Below are 20,679 nucleotides of genomic sequence, written 5' to 3' on the forward strand. Positions count from 1 at the left end.
ATGCGTGTGAGTGTGAGTGTGAGTGTGTGTGACTTTCAGTAGCAGTTGCACACAAGCAATGTGAGACAGCAGCTTATCAGAACACCAGTGACACAGGAAGTGACACAGGAAGTGACACAGGAAGTGACACAGGTTTTGCAAATCCAAAATGCACGGGTGGCGGACACAGTCGCACCAGCAATTCCATAAACTAACAGATTATGACTTTTTACAGGATTTAAATACACTCTCTTCGGAGACTCGATTAAAATGTTTTCAGTTTATATTGGCAAATAAGTTATTTTGTCCATTCATTTTTTTTTATTTTTTTTTTTTTTTATTTTTTTTTTTTTTTAGAGTAACAGGCAGTTACTCTATAATATCGTATACAGCACTTGTTCACATCTTCTGCCTGCTCATATTGGACGTGGCCAAACGTGGGCAGCATTTCAGATTTCATGTTTCTGATAAACCGCCATACATCCAGCTCAAGCATCGGATCGAAGACTTCAGATCTGGGTTTTCTTTTCACACACAGCCATCCCTGCCCTCTGGGAGAGGGTCAGAGAATAAAGGCATGTTTCAGTTCAGAGCATCACTCCCACACGAGGGAGACGCAGGGAGGCAGCTAGGTTAAGCAGTGGTTAGGAAATGAACTAGACAGCAATGCCGAGGTCTAGAATTACAGAGAAAGTCAAATTCTCCTCATTTCATAATAAACTATTACAGCTGAAAGACAGTTTAGCACACAAGTTAAACTGTAAAGTGCAGATCTGACATTGCCCTGTTGTGTTGTTAAATTCACAGAATGTTGCTTAACCTAGATGGTGAAATTTAAGGACAAAACGTGGAACAAACTAAAACAGTGTCACAGTTGTGCACATCAATGCCATCCTCAAACTCAGTGCAACCAGAACAGACACTGTCAACAGTGTCACTGAAAATATATGCCTCAGACAGACTCAAGAAATGGGTCATTTGTGTATAACGTGATACAAAAGCAGCAAAAGTAAACATGCAAAGCATTTGAAGAACCAACCCCCAAAATAAATGGTGCACTATGGGTTTGTGAGTCTGTAGGTGACGAAAGTGAGGCAAGGGGGGTTGGAGCTTAGGAGAGTTTGGTTATCGAGTCTTTTTAGCCGCTGAGTGGGTCCTCGCGGTAGTGGATGGTATAACGCAGCTTCTCCAGCATCACATCCAGGGAGGTGTACTGAGGAAGCTTCACCATAAACATGCACGTCTCCACGCGGATGTAGCGCAAGTCTGGCTGACCTGGAGAGCAGACAGACAGAAAGACAAGAGGGTGGGTTAGAATAAATCACCACCTCTTCCAGCTCGAGACGTGTTGTATGTTTGCTATTGGTGGCAGCCCAAAGAGCTGCTGTGGAGCAAGAGATACCGTGATAAGCTAACATTGTTTATCTGAAGTGCTTTAAGACACCGTTAAATGTTCAGCTCAGAAACATCAGAAACGTTGTCATATTAGAAGCCCATCAAAGGTAAAAGACAATATTAGCAGCTATGATAATCACTACCAGTGCTTTCCAAAGTCATCACAGCAGCCGTCATGTCAAAAACATTTTAATAATTAGATAGATACTTTTATTAATCCCAAAAAGGGAAATTGCTTTCTTACCTGCTGCTCCATCAGGTGGAGCAATTTTCATTGGGTAAGGAGGAACATGGGCAGTGTCAGGCCCTCCATCCTTACAGGGGCAAGTGAAGGGGATGCGCTCCTGGTTGCAGGCAAACTTAATGAACTTGCAGAGCTCCTCCTGAGTAAACATCTCCAGGGCATTCCAGAAGAACTCAATGTGCTGGTCTGTCTCCATCAGGCCCACCTGGTACATGGTGTGAGCCTACAGAGGGAGAGAACCAGGCACACTTAGGTTACATTAAGCAATTACTGCTTAATGACAACTAATTCCTTATGTAGTCAGATTCTGAAATTGAGGTCTGACTATTGGGTCAGACCTTTCCACAACCCACTGTGTTGTGGAAAGCAGACACTTATGAATCACCTTGAGGAATTCCAGGTTGATGTAAGGCAAACCGCAAGTGCGCAGCTCCATCTCAAGGGGGCTTAGCATGGTGAGCAACTGCAGTGGAATGATGGCGGCTAGTCCTGCACGCACTGCTTTCATACATTCCACATTCTGCAGCTCCCTCAGACGAAGGCTCCGCACTGCCCGTGCATACACATCTTTATTCTCCCAGCTTACGACACACAAACAAAAAACATCAAACATTAGCATTTGGTCTGGTGCAGGAGTACAAGTGTAAAGAATAATGTCCTGTTTCACAGAAGTGCATTACAACATTAAAGAGATTCAACATTCATCTGGGCAAGATTCATGTACCTGACAGCGAGGCTTCGACCTCCCTGACACAGCTCCACCTCCTCCCCAGTCATAGTGACATAGGTGAAGTTGCAGCATGGCCTGCTGGGAGAGTCTGGGCTCTCTCCTGAGTGGTGCTGAGTGGAGATCTCAGCACACAGAGCCTCCAACTCTGTCTCATCATTCACCTGGGTAGTCAGAGAAGAAAGGTCATGTTAAGGTCATCAGAACAAAACCACCAACAAGAATCTTTATTGGGAGAATATGATGACAAAAGGAGCATAGCCTTCCCCTACATTTTCAAACTTTTTGACGTAGTTGTAGGTCAGTAGGTCAGCGTCCTGCAGGTCCTGCTCTGGGTCAAGGGGCTCAGCCACCAAACCCTTCCAAAAGGAGCCCAGCAGGTCCAGAGGAAGTGGCACATCTGCACGGATGGCAATGCCCAGCAGCTGGCCGAAGAACTGAAGCAGCTGTTCCTCAGCATAACTTATAGGACAAGGTGTCAGGATGTATTTTCCCTGAGGAAAACAAACAACTATGAGATTGATAGGAAACCATCTCAGATTACTTTTACAGGTCACTATTAGGTCACTACAGGTTATTATTAGAAACTGTCAGAAGAGACCGTTTTCTCAATGAAACTGCTGACATTCTCTAAAAGTTTAGAAAGAAAGAAAAGACATTTTAAGGATGTGAAAATGACTGAGTGCGATAATAAAAAACGCACAGAGGTTCAAAAACCCTATCGAGGTTTCCAGAAGTGTCAAACACAGAACACACAAGGCTGAAATACTGGGAAATGTTACCTTGTTCCGGTTGGCTGCTGCACTGGGGCAGGGAAGCAGGAGGGAGAGAGCTGAGCTCTGTAACTCTTTACAAACCTGCCACAGAAAGTGTCTGAAAGAGCCACCTAGAGAGAGACACATTCATTACAGCTTCATCCAATTATGAATAAAATAACATATATATTATTATATATATTATTGCAAAGAAACATATGTAATGCAGAAATACTAACTAGTGCCATGGACTTCCTCTCCAGTGAAGCGGATGTTGAAGGCATAAGTAGGATCTCCTCCACTGGCCAATTTAACACAAAGTTGGGAAGATGGCACACAAGAGAGCTGGCGCGCTGCCTGGCAGAAATATGTATTCTCTGAAGATCGGATCTCTCCTGGGGGACACATGCCAGAGACACTCAGAAAAAAATGTTCCTGTGCAAATAACATTAAATGGCCAACGATGAATGTAAGTGAGGGAATGACTACCTCCCACAATCTCTAGAGGGTCCAGTGTAATCTCTGGAGCAGCATGGTCAGCTGTCCGCTGCACTGTGGCGTTCAGTACTCTGTTCATTACAGTGACCTTGGTATCATAGAAGAGTAGCCCTGTAACAAGAGACAGAAGATGTAAAGCACATAGTATGATAGGATTTACTTTGTTTTGGCCAAGTTCAGATATCTGTGTTTCTCCGGCCAAACTTCCTAAATAGGTCAGTACACTGATACAACCAAATCAGCACCATTTACTGGGCCCATATAGCATGTCGGCTTTGTCACCTGCTAGATTTGTGCTGAGATGCAGCGATCTTGCTCACCTTTAGCTTCACATAACAGTGCTGCAATGCTGTTCTGATAGGTTTGCGTCTGCCTCAGCTCTACGAGTGGCAAGAAGAAACTCTCCAGGGTGTTATTAAGGGACTGCAGCAGGGCATATCGTAAGCGCATGCTGTCCACGGGCACATCTTGAAATAAAAAAGCATAAAGGTTACTCATTATTGTGGGTAGTCACTGGTGGAGCTCAAACCTATAACAATGACACTAACATGTTAAGTTCAATTCATCTAAAAACAAAAACAGTGGCCTGTCACAGAATAATTAGCTCAACTTAAATTGCTATGGCATCGGGCCTTCAGTAATTATAACAGAGCGTTATTGGACCTCTATTAGGAAACCAATATACTGCAAACTACACATAAACACAAATACAAATGGGTTACTTACTTAGCAGGGAGGCCACACGTGGATCAGCAGCATCACTGGGGTCCAGGTAGACTTCATGGGGGTGAAGTCTGGCTGGTGTGATAGCCAGGTGACGGCACAACCTGTTGATGTACTGGACCAATGCCACGTCCATTTCCAAACTCCATTTCCTACAGGCCTTCTGAGCATGACGAGTGTCTATACAGGTACACCTAATATACAGTAGAGGTATGTCCAATGTTAAAGACCTACCATGATAAAAAGGTCTGATGTTATCGAAATACGATAAATATCTTAAACCAGTGCCCCTCCAGCAAGTTTATAGAGAGTGCAAATAAAATTCACCATGATGTAGTATTAACACCTCAGAAAGTAAACATCAAACAAAGAGAAATGGTTCCCCATTTGTAAGGAACATGCATTTGTGGGATGAGCAGCACAGCTGAGTATGTGGGTTGTGGATTGAAGTCTATCAGTAACAAGGAACAAACAAGACATATTGGCAATTTTACACTTTATTCATTTAATAAACAGTCAATAAACCTGAACCCATGAACCTTACCTGGCGTCCAGCTGGTCCCTCTGAGAGCCCAGATAGAGGGAGGGCTGGTCACAGTTCTGTGGGTCTTTTTAAACCTTAAAACCTTTTAAACCTTGTAAACCTAAAAACCTTTTAAACCTTAAAACAGCGTGAGGGGGAGGTGCCAGGCTGTTGTGGCTATGTATGGTTCTTCCACACACTACTGAGGCTCCTGACTGTTTGTTAAATGAATAAATTGTCAAATTGCCAATGTCTTGTTTCTTCCTTGTTACTGATAGACTTCAATCATCCAATCCACCTAACAACAACACCAAACAAGAGTCAATAGCAACAGCAGAATAAGCTGTTTGGCATTGGCAGAGAAGATTTGGCAAACTTTTCATGAGCGCAACCCACATACTCAGCTGTGCTGCTTAACCCAAAAATGCATGTTCCTTACAAATGGGGAACCATTTAAAAGGGAACTAAACAGGCTTTCCAAGGGTATAAAATGTATTGCAAGAAGCACTGTTACAACAGAGAAATAATCTACCAAACACAAATTTCAGGGTTAACAAAAAATTACAAGTTCCACTACTCTAAGATCAATTGCAAAGCTGCTGTTTTAGCTTGTTCCAAATAGAGAGGTCACCGACTGTATACATAATCAGAATGTACTCATGTCTGTAAGTTGATGTGTGTTGATCGATCAGTAATGAACTACGTGAATTGGCTGATTCTAATGATGCAATGGGGATAACAATGATTCATGATGGCAATGAAAAATAGCAAAACATGTTTTCAGAAGAAAATCTGTTCATTGTAAATAAATCTCATGTTAATCTTTGGATATAGTAAAAGTGAAACTTGTGAATGTGTAACAAAGCAGACAGAGCTTAAAATGTCCAGAAGGTACACAGTCTAAATAAGGGAGGGATAAATGACATAAACACTGGTCTAGTTTTGGGGGCTTCTAGACTTTGGCTTTCACTTTAATGATGACCATAACATGTTGTTTAGAGTGTTTACAGTATAAGAAAGGTAATAAAAATGGAATTAATTTAACAAGATCACTGTTATCATAGGCAAATTAGGTCGTAAGGTGTGTCTGAAATGCCGAATGTCTAAATAAGAGACAGGACAAGGGCCTTAACAAGAACATTTTGCTTAGGCTATTTCTACACCTTCACTTTCATGATGACTATGACATTGTGGTTTGTGAAGACATGACAGTAATCGAGCCAGAAAGCAGCCTTATTGCCAGACATGCCAGAGACATTCTTAAAAAAGGTTTCTGTGCAATTGAGATGAAATGGCTAACAGTAAATGTAAAAGAGGGAATGGCTACGCCCCACAACTCTTTTTAAAGGAAAGGGTCAGCTAAAAACAAAAAAAAACTAAATACCCTTTTAAAAGAAAATCTGTGTATTTGAAATAAATGTCATGTTAGTCTGAAGGTATCTAAGCAACTACAACACACTGCTGTCACTAAACTCACAAACTAAAAATAGTTTAACAACAATAGTAGTGATAATACAACCTTCCTTCCTTCTCTCTATCTCTCTCTGTCCTCTACCCTCTTTCTATATAAAAAATGATCTCCAAAATATCCTACAACTGTATGCACAATGTCATGTACAATGTTTGCTTCAATAAAAGCAAATTGCAAAAAACTACTACAACTAAAAACTAAAAAAAGAATAAGATAAGATAAGATTGTTGTGCAACAGTTGCAGAATGTGGAGCAGAGCAGACAGAGAACTAAAAATGTCCAGAAGGTGCACAGTCTAAATAAGGGAGGGACAACTTACATAAACACTGGTCGTGTTTAGGGGGTTTCTAGACTTTCGCTTTTACTTTCTTGATGACAACATGTTGTTTTGAGCGTTACAGTAATCGTGTCTAAGTGAATGTATTCACAGCTGACTATTGATTATTGGACTTTCCCCGTCTCACCTTTCAAAATGGAGGTCATACCCACAAGCCAAAATTGCTCTCCAAAGGCTGCGGATGTCCTGCTTGGCACGGTCAACTGCAAATTTATGGAATCCTTCCAGCGTCAGGTACTTCTCCTCTGGGACTTAAGAAAACATGAAGATGTGAGGCAAAAAGCAACATGTACTACATGTACAAAACACAGTTTCGGCTGAATTAATTAGGAATTATCTCATGTAAATGTGAAATTTTAATCAGTACATTTAGAAAATTTTAAGCCCTTAACCCGCAATTAAGTGTTCCTACTATACTTAACATGTATCAGCAGATCATAGAACCCCAAAACATCATTTTACAATTTCTATTACTTCCATCGGGTGTGTACCTTCAGGTTTCTTGGCGGGAGATTTTTCCACATCTTTCTCATCAGGTCTGCATTTCTCAGGAGACTTGGGCTTCAGAACTGTCTTCTTCTCGCTCAGAGCAGTCCTGAAAGGGACATAGAGGCCACAACGACAAAAGTTGCTTAGGTATACAGGTTTCACACATGATAAGCAAATTCACTCAATGTTGTTCGAGAGTGAGACATCACATACCTCACACTGTTGAGCACAGACTTCTCCTTGGTGGGAGGCTTGGTGATTGGCCTCTTGGTGCTCACCACCTTCCCTTGGTGCTGCTCTTTGCCTGCCTTGCTGTATTTGTTCTTATTGGGTTTGGCAGTCCCATACTTTCGTAGAATCTGCTTAAAAAACATATGTAAACCCAGTTGTGACACACATGGAGGTACATCGAATACAAGGCTTACTGAACAGCGTTTGTGTAATACCTGAGTTAGCTGGTCCTCAAGTACTTTCTTGGGAGGCCGGACATTGGTGAAGAATATATGTAGTAAGTTGCCAGGGGTCTGAGAGTTGATCTGCTCCTTGCTGAGGAAAATGTCAGACACTTTCACAGGCTTAGCAGGTGTGAGGCTCAGCATCTGTTCCGAGTGCACACAGCTCTTAAAAATGTCCGTGAGGACATCTCTTGCACCGGGTACAAGTTTGTCCCCTTTAAAAATGGAGAGATACGGTTTAGGAATCTAAACTGGCAGAGCTTATATCTATTTGTAAAAGCAGAACAGCAAACAATCAAGTACTAACCTCTAACTGACTTGTCCAGGAAGTAGTCCTCAAGGGCAGAGCTTCCCTGCGTATCAAACAGGCTTTGGTTAACACTGGAGGCTGTGAGGATCTCCTCATTTGTTAACTCCATTAGTTCCTCTTCACCTTCCAGACTAGAAAGGCCAATCAGGTCACTGCTGTTAAAAAGACTGGCACGGATTTTCTCCACTTTTGCCCGAGAACGAACCTAAAATGAGAAAAGGATGTTTCTCATGTACAATTTATTTTCTCAACATCCAAAAATAATCGAATTGACAAAATTGCGTGTTTTTAGATCAACCCACCTCGATGACAGCATAGCCCTTAATGGGCCTGGCCACGACTGCATTGCTCTCCAGTGAGGTGACTGTGTGCATAGAGCCCCCATCTGACACAGATGCTGTCTCTGCACTGTCCAGAGGCTCCCCCAAACTGCCTAAACTCCCCAGGCTTCCTGTACTGCACAGAGAGATATCCAGACTTTCCTGACTAGAAACAGTCTGTGGATCCTGGGAGCCCTGCTGGGGATAGGTGACAGCAGAAGCTGCAGCAGCAGGGGTAAGAGGTGGGACAGCCGACACTTCCTGATCAACAGATAGTTCACTGGCTGTGCGGGAAACTCCCTGAGAGGAGCTGCAGATGGAGGTCTGGCTGGTAGAGCCAGAAGCACTCACACTCATTGCTGGAGTTACACTGCTGGAACTGTCAGGACTCTCTGGACCTCCATTATTGTGCAAGGGACGCTCAGGCTCAGGGCCAGTTTTGCCATCCTGAGGACTAGACACTGCAGCTCCAGTTTTAGGCTTCTTGGGGTCTTCTTCCTGCAGAGGTATGAAGATTTCATCTTTGAAGAGCCCTCCATGAGCATTGCAAGCCCTGCGGATAGCATTTCGAACCACAGCCTCTTCCAGGTGGGTGGGGATACCTGAGAGCACCAACAGACGACTGTGTGCAGTAGGTCCAACCAAGGCCTGACAGGCATCTGTTACTGCATCGCTTGTCACACTTAATCCCTGCGGGTCCTTATTGGCAAGGTGTCTAAGGATCATAAGGAGAGTGAGGCAGCGGTGGAACCACAGCATATCCTCAGGCTTACTGCCTGCCATGTTTAACAAGGCACTGTCACTCTCGGATAGTCGTGTGCCTCCACTTCCTCGTTTCCCAGAAACTGCTGCTGCCACTGCAGCAGCTGCTCTTTCGCGCTTCATCTTGACCTTCTTACGCTTGGACAGCAAGCTGGGGCTCTGGGGTGTCTGGCCAGGGGATGATGAGGAGGAGGAGGAAGAATCACTCAGGTTGGGGGCACTGGTTGAGGTTAAGGCTCCCACTGAAGAGCCTCCTACATTAAGGGGTATTGTTACTTCTGCCACAGCCAGACACACTTCCATCAGAGCATGGAAGTAAGTAGAGAACCGGCTCTGCTCAGCAGCCAAAGCCAATGCAATGCCACCAGAACAGGACCCCCCTGTGCCAGCTCCACCAGCTGTCCATCCCTGAGTCTCACGGTCATACAGCTTTCGCAGCTCTGTTTGCATGGCCATGAGTACTGCAAGGCAGGGGTTAAGTAGTAAAGCTATGGAGCTGGACAGGCCAGCAGGGCTTTTTCGCTGCTCCAAGTGGTGAATCTTTCGTAAGAGCTCAGCCAGCAAATGGAAGGTGAGTTCTTTGATGGAAGGGGCCAGATCAGTGGTCCAAAGTAATCCACCTATCAATACGAACAAGAACATGGAAAATATTGAAGGAAGCCATGGCAATTACCATGGACTTCAACACCTCAGTTAAACAGCGTTAAAAAAAAACCCTAACAATTTAAGCTGCATGTTATGTGTTGTAGTGGTGTTGCACATACCCAGCAGTTCCACAATCTGCAGCAGCACAGATGAGGGCACTGTGTCCAGCTCATCCTCTGATGGCTCACCGCCCTGTCCCAGCTTCCATGTCAACAGCTGTTCAGCAAACGCCATGGCAAGAGGAAACTCTAGTGGCAAGGAGTGTAGAACCAGCACAGCACCAGGGGGGGGTGACACACCTTTGGAATCAAGACAAAGGAATAGTTTATACAATTCCAAGCTTTGACAGATGTTTTTGCAAGCAAAGTGGGATCAGGAGTACTGTGGAAGAAAACACTATACCTATGACATTATGTGGAAGAAAACATAATATCTATAGCATTTATTAACGGTCTTAATAAATGACTTGTGATGCATCACTCATGTATGATTAAATAAAAGAAGAAGCCTCTCAACTCTGTCTCAGTTAATTGATAATTGGAAACTTCAATAGTACATACCGAGTTTGATGTGCACCTTATCAGTGGGGATAATAACAGAGGGGTATTGGTTGGTAGTGGGAGGAGGAGTGAGGCCTGTATTAGTTGGCGAGGCATCCAGGGGGTAGCACATCGCCTCCATCAGATTCAGCTGGCCATTTCTACGTACTTTGTGACCCAAGCCATAAACCATGACTCGCGCCCAGGGAGCCTTGTACAGGCTTGAGCTGACAGAGGCAAAATGGCAGGAGAGTTAGTGTTAACACGGGAAGAAATGGGTTGTAGATTTAAACGGCAAGAATTCATTATAAGTACAATTCTTGAACTGAAAAACTGAATTGCTAAAGTTGAAAAATGTCAAGAAGCTTACTCTTTGCGGCAGCAGAGTTGGCTTTCCCTGCAGGATACGATCACAAACGCAGCCCCTGGAAAGCTGACATCCATGCTAACCTTTGACTCTGTCACAGGAAACTCCTCAGACGTAAACTGCTCTGGAGCATTCTGTCAGAATGAGCATCATCAAATCAGATTAACATTTTGCATCTTACAAATGGGTACACATATATAGAAAGACTAAATTAAGCATTAGTCGTTAGCTCTAACCTGTAGGAAACAGCAGATCTGCTTGGTGAGCTCCATTAGGCTTTCTTCTCCTTGATGCAAGGCACGAGTGATGGCCACTGTGAGCCACTCCCGGATGGGCTGAGCATTGCCCTGGTAGAAGAGGTCTGTGGGAGAACAGCTTTGTCCTTGGAGGTTGTGAAGCACAGACTGGGCCAGCAGGATAGAACTAGAACTAATAGTGCCATCTGCAGGAAGAAAAACAAGCACAGAACAGGAACACAATCATTTTCAATGAACTCACAGCAAGTACCAGTCAACAGCAAGCAGATTTACACTCACCAGGCAGGGGTGGCGCCAACAGCTGATTAGATAGAAGCTGCAGATGTTCCAATGTGATGTCACGGATAGCTGGTATGTGGAAAAGGCGAGTGAAGGTGTGGGGATTCTTGGGGGCAAAGATGTTGAGCAATGCCATACGGCAGTACAAACGTGCCAAGGCGCTCTCACAGCGAAGCAGTTCCCTGTAGCAAAGTAGTAAAATAACTTCATTTTGAGCATCGTGCTGGGTACATGTGTATTGGTGCTGCAAATAATGATGATTTTCCTTAGCTAAGTTAATCCAAAGGGATTCTCTGACCTTTAAGAAGATAGAACCAGCAAATACATTTCATTTTACTTGATAAAATAGTTACCTATGAATCTGAATATTGCTACTGTCCAGAGACACTAAACCATTAGCCGCGGTGCGTCGAGATCCAGCGGGTGGGCGCTCCAGCATTTCAATAGGGTACCAGTATCTCACAAGCACCCCCTCACTGCGGAGGTAGGTCTCCACCTGTAGCAGCTCATTCACCTGGACATAAAACACATGTTCTAGTTGACGGATACATTCGTAAAGATGTCAGAGATCACCCTGATGAATAAGATATTGTACTTACAGAGTCCACATCAAGCACTACCCCATGCAAGCCAAAAGTCTTCAGCATGCCCCGGATAGCGAACTTTGGCAGAGCGGTTCCCCCTGTAGTACTGTTTGTATTGTTGCTGTCTGGACAGCGGATGACCACAGTCAAGCCTGTATGGAAAAATAATAGTTACTATTGTAAGTAAGTAGAATTTATGTTGATCCCAAAAAAAGTGAGCAAATGGCATCCTGATGTGATCCTGATTTTGGTACAGCAAAGTCGGGTGAAGGTACCTTTGCGAACTTTATCAATTGTGAACTTGTTAGCTTCATCTTTGATATCCTCAATGGTAGGCAGGTAGAGGTCACGAGGAATCCCACCATTCTCTTCATATAGGAACTCCACAGTCTGTCTTGCAATGTCAACCATGCCTGTTGCCATTCAAACACCATGGAGACAAACCTAGTCAAAACCCTTCTTTGGACTTTGGCACAGTTTACAACACAATATTTCCTCGTCTAGTGAAATGATATATTGATTTATGTGTATGTTTAATGTTATATCATGTTGTTATGTGAAACTCTATGCTTATAGTTAAATGTCTAATTTCACTATACCATAAATCCTCTAAAAAAAAAAGGTCATTTAAAATACATGAATGAACACGTGAATTTATCTTTGTAAACGGAAGGATCCATTGCTAATATACAACAACATTAATTATCAATGCTCACCTAGCTGCAGCGCTCCTTTGATTTGATCCAGGCCAGATTTTCTCTCAGCCTCATTGCGGAACCGTCTACGAATGGTAGGGAAGACTTTTGTTTCCCACGCCTTTACCAGCAAGGCATAGTGGTCCTCCTAAGGTCAAACATACATTAAATCAAAAATAAAAATACAGGCACAGAAGTTATTTCGTGGGCATTGTCAAGCAATAAGAGAGTGAAATCTTCACTCACTCTGGGTACATCATCATCATCCTCATCATCACTCTCATCATCTGCAATTGGAGGAGGATGAGGGTCAGGTCCAGATGTAACCATATTCTCGTAGCTGAGCTCCACTTTGTAATGGCATGATAGGTCACAGTTGTACTCTATCCAAACCCAAGAGAGAACAAAGAACAAATTCAAATAAAGCAAGACAATAGTATTGTATCATATTTTCTACCAGTACACCGAGTTGATATTTATGGCAATATCCAATATTAAAAACATAATGGGAAGAGCATGTATATTTTGGTGAAGGCATACGTTGCTGGACAACTGCCATAGCTGCAATCCGACAGGGAGGTCCATGGGAGCCAGAGTCGGAAGTTACACTTGCACCAGCATCGTTGTCGCTGTCTGAGGCCATCGCAAAGGGGAGGGCTTCAAAATTTGCACTAATTTCCTCGGCAAGGTCTACACAAAGGTCAGCAGCATTCCTGTGCGCTTGGCCTTCTGCGTACGCAAAGGGCCGGCTTCCAAAGTTGGCACGAATCTTTGAGTTCTAGGTAAAAAAAGATAGAGAAATAATTTCATCATATGGCAACACTGAGCCACTACAGCAGAAAAATTATAGTACCTAAAATATCTTGAGAAATTGTATACAGTGTAATTAAGATATCAAATACTTTCACATGGAAGTGTAATGTGCAAAAGATATCAGAAAATATGGGATGAAAATATAGATGAGCAATTCAAATGCAGAAACTGGGAGATCATTTTTAGCAGGGATCCAACCTTCTTTTGAATATGAACCAAGGGCCACATTCCCCCAGCTACATCCTCAAGGGTGGGGCTGAGCCGCTGACCGCAGTAGGTGAAGTAGACCCTTCCTTTGGGGGCCTGACCAGGGGGCGGAGGAGTGCCCTCTGAACGCTCCCAGCCTATGCCTGCCACATCACCTAAGTGTATACAAACAACAGCAACATTTAGTTTCTCAGCACTGACACAATGTTAAAAAGTAAGGTTAAAACACACTATACAGCTTGTGTAAGGAAAGATGTGCTTTGAAAACAAACAGATAAGTGCATGTGCTTTAAATAGCAGTTCAGATTTTTGTCTATATATAAAAAAAAAAGAATGAAAAAAAAACATGATGCTGAGTGCATCTGTAGAAAAACAACAAAACAATATCTCACCAGGAAGTAGAGCCACATCCAGCCTGACACTCTTCCACTGCAGCAGACTGGAGCCATTATAATGTACTGCCCTACCATTACTGACAGAGACGGACAGACACGACAACAACAAGACAGAGATGGATCAACAAAACAAAAAGAGGGATAGTAGTTAGTTAAGTTAGTGGGGAAAAGCTCACTGGTAGGTAATCAAATTGTTTCTATGCAGATGAACATACTTATGAAAGAGACATGTGCCAACAGGGTTGGTCCATGCTCCATCTCGCTTCTCTGCTTCAGTGGCGAAACCAAAAGATACAATTGGACCGCTATCCTCTTCAGAGTCTCCATAGGAGACAATCTCTATTTCCCAATAAAAGGATGGGGCCTACAGAGAAAACAAAGGTAAAAACAAGATTATAATCAAGCAGCACTATCAGTATATCCTTGGTTTTACTTTACACAATTACACAACTTTACAATTAACATTAAAGATAATTAAAGTGAAGGCTAAACATGGCTTATTACTCTCCAATGTGCTCACCTGAATTGGTACAGGAGAGGTGGCATAGATGAAGGTGCCCCTGGGCAGACCTCCTCCAGCACTGGGGTCAGCCAAGAAAGTGACAGAAGTTAAACGAGAGGAGAACATGCAGGCACGTACAGGAGGGAAGACTCTGGATGGACACCAGGTGATCTCTTTGGGCTAGAGGGATAAGCACAAGAGAGGGATAAAACCAGCTCCACCCACACAGCTAAATACACTACTGAATTCAATATAAATGTGGAATCAAAACCGTATTGAATGAATCATAGCATTAGCGTATGCTATATGATAAATATTATTCCTATCAACAAAATTCATTGAGATCATTGTGAGGTCAATTTATTTTGGCAACTCCCACCTGGCGTCTGTCTGTTTGCAGTGGCGGGGGTGGTGGCCGTGCACAGTCCCGGTATAGCATTCTCACTCTTTCACACTGAGCCTCAACCATACCAAGGCGTTCCCCTGCATGGGGAGATTCTGTCAGACACACAGCTTCAAACAGTGTATGATGTAACCCAGATGAACAACAACACTGTAAAAATGACAAACTCTGCAACATATGCAACAACTTAAACTGATTATCCTAAACTTGAGTGGTTTTGGATGCTCAAATATTATAACAAGGTAGTATGCTAGAAGTGCTCACCAGGGCTGCATTCCTGGGCTACCAGGTTGAGAACCTCCACAGCAGCAGGACACTGCTGGATGAACTCCTCACAAAAGGAGCTATCCTCCAGGAGCTGGGCCATCACCAGGCATGCTCTGAAACACATTGTCAAGTAACATTAAATAATGATCTTTTGAGTTAATTTTCTTTTCAAAAAGAAAAACAGACAAGTGATTTTTTAATACTTTAAGTTCAAAGTTTTAAATACAGAAAGAAAGGGTAAATAAAAAATTACAAGTTACAGATTGGGACCTCTCATATACAGTATATGACAGTGTGACATCCAGTGAGTGCCATCAAAAAAATTAATAATGGTATCAACTTTCAGATCCTGCACAGGACGACCAAAAACTATATTGCATAGATATACAGCAAAAGAGTTCACCTACAGCAGTGTTTACCAACCTGGTTCTGATTTCAGCAAGCAAGCGCACTGCAGCCATCACTGGACTGGAGCCATCCCCGGTAGCTGGGAGAGAAGTGTGAATGGAGAGACTGCCCTCTTGTGGCAGAAGCATGGACTGCACTGCTTGTACCACCTTCTCTGTGATTGACAGCTTATACAGGGGGAGAGCCTGCAAGGGTGGGCCCACAAAGAGAGACTCAGACTGCTATTCTTTGAGCGAGAAAAACAGCAAAACTGCCGGAATGCTGAATGTCTTACCTCAGATCTGGGTGTGCAGAGGCGTGAAATAGGCACAGTCAGGATGTCTGAGGCTTTGCAGGCTCGTCTGTACTCACAAGAAGGGAATTTGACTGTGGCAATGCCTTCCTGCTCGTTGATTGACATAACTACACCCACACTGCCCAACACTCCTTTGCCTATCACCTGTAGATCAAAGACATCATAGAACATATATACTGGAGGCAGTTGTATCTTTCAATATTCTGATGTCCGTTTATCGGGGCAGTGAATTAGAAGACATTAGTATTTGCACTGAATAGTTAACCAACCTGGACCTCAGAGCCTATCTTAATAGTTTCTTTGAAGCCCCCAAGTGCGCAGAGTGCAGCAACAGCCTGCCTCCCAATGGCCTGAAGCTTAGCCAGTTTCCTGCCACTGCTGCTCCCATTCTCCAGAATACTCTCTGCGTACTTTCCAAGCTGAGGGATAAACATCAGTGCCCGGGAAAGCACCTAGGCAATGCAAGGAGAGCAAAAGTGAAAAGGCATGGTTTAAGCAGGTTTAAGAGAAAGAGCATTGCAAACAACATCAAATACCCGTCAGCCAGAACAGAAATGTTTACTGAATATGTCTAATGATTAAGAGTATGCATGTTATGTACTGTGCGTAGAAGCACAACAGTTTTTTACTTTTTCAGCAGTGCTCGTCCAGATCTGAGCAGTGTTGGACTCGGGGGCAGTGAGAAGGCTATGCAGCAGAGCAATAACCTCTGCAGCCATGCTGTTGGCGACGTGGCCACTGATGAATGGCCTGACTGGGTCTGACCTGTTCAAGGCAAGTTTGAGAGTCAAGAGCTGGGCACAAACACATCCATCCATTGATAAACAGACTTTATAATAAACACTTTATAAAGTTGAGATACCTATAAGTGTTTTCATAAAATTGCCTTTTGTGATTTACTTACCTGGCCAGATCAGCATTCCTGTCCCTGCAAACAACGGTCTGCGCAGTTTTCTTTTTGTCTCCAGTAGTAACGCCTCCAGCAGTCTCCTGGGGCTGAGTCTCCACGGGTGGACCAACACTCACTATTAGCCCAGACTGTGCCCATTTGTTGGCTTTCCTCAGGGCAGCAGCTGCTTCCTCTGTTATCACCTCACAGTTTCCGCTCTAAGGAGAGATAACACTGGCAGGTTGGACTAAAACTAACACTAGGTTTCATATTGTGAAACACAGAATCTAAATGTTTTTACTAAACCCTAACCTTGGTCATGTCCCTGTCCATCTTCACCACCTTTTCCATGTTGGCTCCAGTACCAAGCCGAAAGGGACGCCCTTCAGAGCTGCTGCATTTTGGATTAAAGGACATTTGTATCAGAGAAAAGTGAAAGTAAGCTTGACAAAGTGAATAAAGTAATGATATTAATGGCAATTTACCTGAGTAGCGGTTGTAGGACCTCATGGGATGATTGGTCCTCCCTCTTGTGGATAAAGATCGACAACTTGCCATCAACAGCCTCTCCTTCCTCCCCAGCTTCCTTATCAGACTTTAGTGCTCCTTTGGAACTAGCACGGGACAGACTAGTGTCTGGCTCAGAGGAGCTGGGGGATAGCAGGGTCTGGCAGCCTGGCAAACAGGGCAATATGTAAATAAAACAATTTGCTGTGGATAGCAGCTTTGTGACAAGGCTAATCCACTCAAAACCATACTTTGAGTTCATATTGTGTTTTTGGCCTCTCTTTAATTTTTCATTAAACAAGAACTACAACTAGAACCAAGCTTAGTTAAAAAATGACCAACCTGGTACTACATAGTCTGCAAGTTTGGCTAGCAGCAGGGCAGCAATACGTGAAGCAGGGTCACTAGCGTCCTGTTGTTCAGCATCTAGTGTGTTAATAGAGTAGCTCCATGATGGCAGGGCCACGTTGCCACAGTCCTCCACACTCATGAGAGGCAGGGCGGCTCGGCATAGCTGCAGGATGATAAGTACCAGCTTTGGGGAGGGCCTCTGGTCAAGTAGCAGAGACAAGAGCTTAGACACACAGGCTGGTTGGCTCAGGATAGCCTTCCCTATGTGGCTCCTGGAACACAAAACAAAGTTAAAATACACATACAAGATAATAATGATATGGCACTACTTGTCTGCTATCAATAAAAAAGAATTACCTGGAAAGGTCATTTAGCAGACTAAGAACATCCTGTAAGGCATCATTCCCAGCTGCCTGGTTACCACAGCATTCTGTGGCTCTGGCCAAGTGATTGGTCAGCAAACTGGAGACCTGCCGTGCCAGACCAGAGTGCACAGCATCTGTAGAACCACCTTTAAAAGGTAATGAGGAATGATATCATGACAATAAATCACGCTATTTTCAGAGATATTTTGGTCAAATGTTGTATATACATAACCAGACTGAATACCTACAAATAATAAGCACTTTTCAAATGTAACATACCTTCCACCTTTTCCCACTCGATGCAGCGGTTGGCAAGCACCTGAAAAGCAGCCCATGCCATGGTGGCCACCTTCTGCTTTTTGGTCTGTTTCTCATTTGAGCTGCATTCCCTCTGACCACTTAGACTACACAGGCTGTCCATAAGCTGGACCAGTCCACTCCGCACCAGGCACTGCTCCTCACTCCTATATCACAGAGATGATGAATGACGAAAAATAATCTCAGGATGTCAAGGTCTACAAATAAAAGGAACATTTTAAGTAAGGACTCTGGAAAAACTCTCTTGCCTGGTGTAGGGGATTGTGCAAAGCAAGCCAATACTGTTGGCACAAGCAATAGGGTAGCGAGCGCATAATGACACCACAGATGTCATGGTCTCTCCAAAGGCTTCCTGCACCCGCTCTACCATCCCACCACAGGTCAGCTCCTCAATCCTGTGTTGACGCACAGAGATACACAGATATGCGTTACTTAACCACACAGAAACGCTGCTACACTTAGGCCTTTACAGCTTGTATTGTTCGACAATAATGTATATTCAATGTATCCATGCATACTATATATTGATGACTAAATAAGCATCTTAGCTTTATTCTTACCTTGGGCCACCTTGTAGCACCATCGTAACAGGCCCCACCAGGTGGGTGACCCCACCCACTCGAACAGCAGCAGTGAGAAGCTCTCTCATATGAACCAGTGCCTGCTTCCTTGTGCTGCCACGCCTCCAGCGTGTCTGTGCAGCAGACAGGAAACTGCTGCTCGATACCTATGGAAAGAAACATTCCCGTCTTCACAATTTAATTAACTGAAGAATTGAAGATTGCCAGAAAGAATTTCAGAATTATGCCTTACTTCGTTAAAGTATCTTTGTACTGTTCAACTGTTCCTCACATATTGTAAACTCAAATGCACATACTGTAGTTATGGACTGTGTAATTGACACCTCAACTCACATCAAAGATTTTAGCATTGCTTGTGTAGCTATGGCAACAGCACAATCTCACACAGAAATACAAAAGTTGCCTTAGAAATCTGCTGACAGGCAAGAGACTTACAGCCTGGTCAGGTGTAGTCCCAATAAAGGCGAAGAGCTGTCCCAGCAGCACACTGTATGTGGGCTTGTCACGATTGTCCTCTATGGTGAGCGATTGCAGGAGAGTAAATGAGCTGCTACGATGACTTGTAGGGTGGTGTCGCCTCCTAGTGGTTAAAAAGGGTGGAAGGAATAAATTCCCCCTCCATTCATACATTCGTCTGCTATTAATGTTATCGATAAAAAATAATGATATACCTTTGGGGGGCATGCGTAAACTCCAAGTCCTGGTTTGCAATCATCTCCAAATCAGAGGGAGCTGACATGCTGCGCAGGAAGACCGGCTGCTTCACCATGGGGATGACAGTCTTGGCATCCGACACAGATTTGGAGGCTGACACAAAAAAAATATTACTGTGACTCTCTGAACTCAAACTGATGTTTTAGGAGGAAGTAAAGCAACTAATAAGGGGATGAAAATTAAAAAACAACTGAGCAGGGTTCCCAGGACTATGAACTATGCGAGAAGCAAAGCAGCTGTCAATTTAAGTAAATAGAGATAGAGATTTGTTGCAGTCAAACATATGGGTGTCTCTTTATGGGCTATCCCATTCAATGAGGAAATATTTGTTCAATATTACTCTGGATACAAAAAGGGTTAGTAAAGTAAGGCTTCCTAGAATTATGAGATAAATGTAGGATTTAAATCATTATGACAAGTTCTAACTCAAAAAACAAGTCTCTATTCCCCACCCAGCTGCCAACCAAGCACTCACTTAGCTAAACACAAATGTAAGAAGAAAAATAATACATACCTGGACCGGGTGTACCAACAGGTGTGGTGGTGGTTAAGTTTCTGGAATGTGGAGCAATGGTGACATGGAGCAGCAGCTCGGTGCGGTTCATCAGACTCTTCACTAGTGCCTTGGTTTTGGCGAGTGTGGTGTTACATCGTGAATGTGTGGTGTTCACCTCCTGAAAGAACTTCTCCCTTTTGGCGCAGAAACAGAATGTTATAGACAGATCAACCTGTGACATCACCGGCTGGGGGGGGGGGGCACTTCAAGGAGTTGATTTAAAATGAATTACCTCAGTGCAAGGACAACATTTTCCAGATCACTGAAATCAAGTGGAACCTCCTTCAGCGAGCAAAGCAACTCCAGCTCCTTAATTTTGTTCTGTTATAAAAAACAAATAAATCACGAGGATGACAGAAAATGGGAGGTCAACTCCAAGACACGAGTTGTAAAGTGTCCTCTGTACCTCAAAGAAGTGGTAGTCGTGAAAGAAAGGAGTGTTATTCTCCAACTTTCCCTGCTGGGCCTCCTCCACCTCATTCTGCCACTTCTGTTCCAATTCTGCTACACTCTTGAGTACCAAAAGAGAAGGTAGTTTGAGACAGAGCAAGTATTCTTATTTTTGGTGCTCGATCCCTCTGGCTTACTATAGACAATTTATATACATCAGTCACAAAACATCACCATTCCCGGTACTAATCACAAAATCGTCTTCCAGTGGATTTGTTTTCAACTTTACTCTGCCATATGTCGCTTTCTATGACTTTGAACTGGATTGCATAGTCAAAACAGACAACAGATTTTTTCATTTGCA

General features: G+C 43.5%; 1 protein-coding gene across 10 annotated transcripts in view; it reads right to left on the reverse strand.

Moving 5' to 3' along the window:
• Window positions 1–339: 339 nt before the first annotated feature.
• The window catches only part of hectd4 (HECT domain E3 ubiquitin protein ligase 4), a 33,912-nt gene continuing 13,572 nt past the window's right edge, over window positions 340–20,679 (reverse strand). For 4 of the 10 annotated variants that reach the window (XM_076154028.1, XM_076154027.1, XM_076154024.1 and 1 more), the window contains exons 27-76: window positions 20,332–20,436; window positions 20,158–20,246; window positions 19,884–20,059; window positions 19,327–19,462; window positions 19,091–19,235; window positions 18,635–18,801; window positions 18,323–18,469; window positions 18,036–18,220; window positions 17,749–17,902; window positions 17,383–17,663; window positions 17,019–17,208; window positions 16,846–16,927; window positions 16,549–16,751; window positions 16,274–16,409; window positions 15,914–16,096; window positions 15,624–15,788; window positions 15,365–15,534; window positions 14,939–15,054; window positions 14,651–14,769; window positions 14,290–14,451; window positions 13,985–14,133; window positions 13,767–13,846; window positions 13,366–13,529; window positions 12,895–13,132; window positions 12,601–12,737; window positions 12,376–12,502; window positions 11,935–12,072; window positions 11,675–11,811; window positions 11,429–11,589; window positions 11,076–11,257; window positions 10,776–10,981; window positions 10,543–10,673; window positions 10,194–10,399; window positions 9,753–9,932; window positions 8,209–9,608; window positions 7,904–8,111; window positions 7,588–7,811; window positions 7,355–7,503; window positions 7,144–7,247; window positions 6,780–6,903; window positions 4,325–4,515; window positions 3,919–4,065; window positions 3,590–3,709; window positions 3,340–3,495; window positions 3,128–3,231; window positions 2,618–2,839; window positions 2,343–2,509; window positions 2,004–2,199; window positions 1,619–1,841; window positions 340–1,254 (exon numbers count right to left, since the gene is read on the reverse strand). In XM_076154028.1, the coding sequence (XP_076010143.1) occupies window positions 1,118–1,254; window positions 1,619–1,841; window positions 2,004–2,199; window positions 2,343–2,509; window positions 2,618–2,839; window positions 3,128–3,231; window positions 3,340–3,495; window positions 3,590–3,709; window positions 3,919–4,065; window positions 4,325–4,515; window positions 6,780–6,903; window positions 7,144–7,247; window positions 7,355–7,503; window positions 7,588–7,811; window positions 7,904–8,111; window positions 8,209–9,608; window positions 9,753–9,932; window positions 10,194–10,399; window positions 10,543–10,673; window positions 10,776–10,981; window positions 11,076–11,257; window positions 11,429–11,589; window positions 11,675–11,811; window positions 11,935–12,072; window positions 12,376–12,502; window positions 12,601–12,737; window positions 12,895–13,132; window positions 13,366–13,529; window positions 13,767–13,846; window positions 13,985–14,133; window positions 14,290–14,451; window positions 14,651–14,769; window positions 14,939–15,054; window positions 15,365–15,534; window positions 15,624–15,788; window positions 15,914–16,096; window positions 16,274–16,409; window positions 16,549–16,751; window positions 16,846–16,927; window positions 17,019–17,208; window positions 17,383–17,663; window positions 17,749–17,902; window positions 18,036–18,220; window positions 18,323–18,469; window positions 18,635–18,801; window positions 19,091–19,235; window positions 19,327–19,462; window positions 19,884–20,059; window positions 20,158–20,246; window positions 20,332–20,436 (9,219 nt within the window). In that variant the 3' untranslated portion in view covers window positions 340–1,117. The remainder of the gene's footprint in view (window positions 1,255–1,618; window positions 1,842–2,003; window positions 2,200–2,342; window positions 2,510–2,617; window positions 2,840–3,127; window positions 3,232–3,339; window positions 3,496–3,589; window positions 3,710–3,918; window positions 4,066–4,324; window positions 4,516–6,779; window positions 6,904–7,143; window positions 7,248–7,354; window positions 7,504–7,587; window positions 7,812–7,903; window positions 8,112–8,208; window positions 9,609–9,752; window positions 9,933–10,193; window positions 10,400–10,542; window positions 10,674–10,775; window positions 10,982–11,075; window positions 11,258–11,428; window positions 11,590–11,674; window positions 11,812–11,934; window positions 12,073–12,375; window positions 12,503–12,600; window positions 12,738–12,894; window positions 13,133–13,365; window positions 13,530–13,766; window positions 13,847–13,984; window positions 14,134–14,289; window positions 14,452–14,650; window positions 14,770–14,938; window positions 15,055–15,364; window positions 15,535–15,623; window positions 15,789–15,913; window positions 16,097–16,273; window positions 16,410–16,548; window positions 16,752–16,845; window positions 16,928–17,018; window positions 17,209–17,382; window positions 17,664–17,748; window positions 17,903–18,035; window positions 18,221–18,322; window positions 18,470–18,634; window positions 18,802–19,090; window positions 19,236–19,326; window positions 19,463–19,883; window positions 20,060–20,157; window positions 20,247–20,331; window positions 20,437–20,679) is intronic. The other 6 variants (XM_076154031.1, XM_076154030.1, XM_076154026.1 and 3 more) reach the window with 3 other exon arrangements.

The sequence above is a fragment of the Genypterus blacodes genome, unplaced genomic scaffold (assembly GCF_046128005.1).
Source record: "Genypterus blacodes isolate CSIRO-AG114 ecotype Tasmania unplaced genomic scaffold, CSIRO-AGI_Gbla_v1 ptg000061l_1, whole genome shotgun sequence".
Classification (NCBI taxonomy): domain Eukaryota; kingdom Metazoa; phylum Chordata; class Actinopteri; order Ophidiiformes; family Ophidiidae; genus Genypterus; species Genypterus blacodes.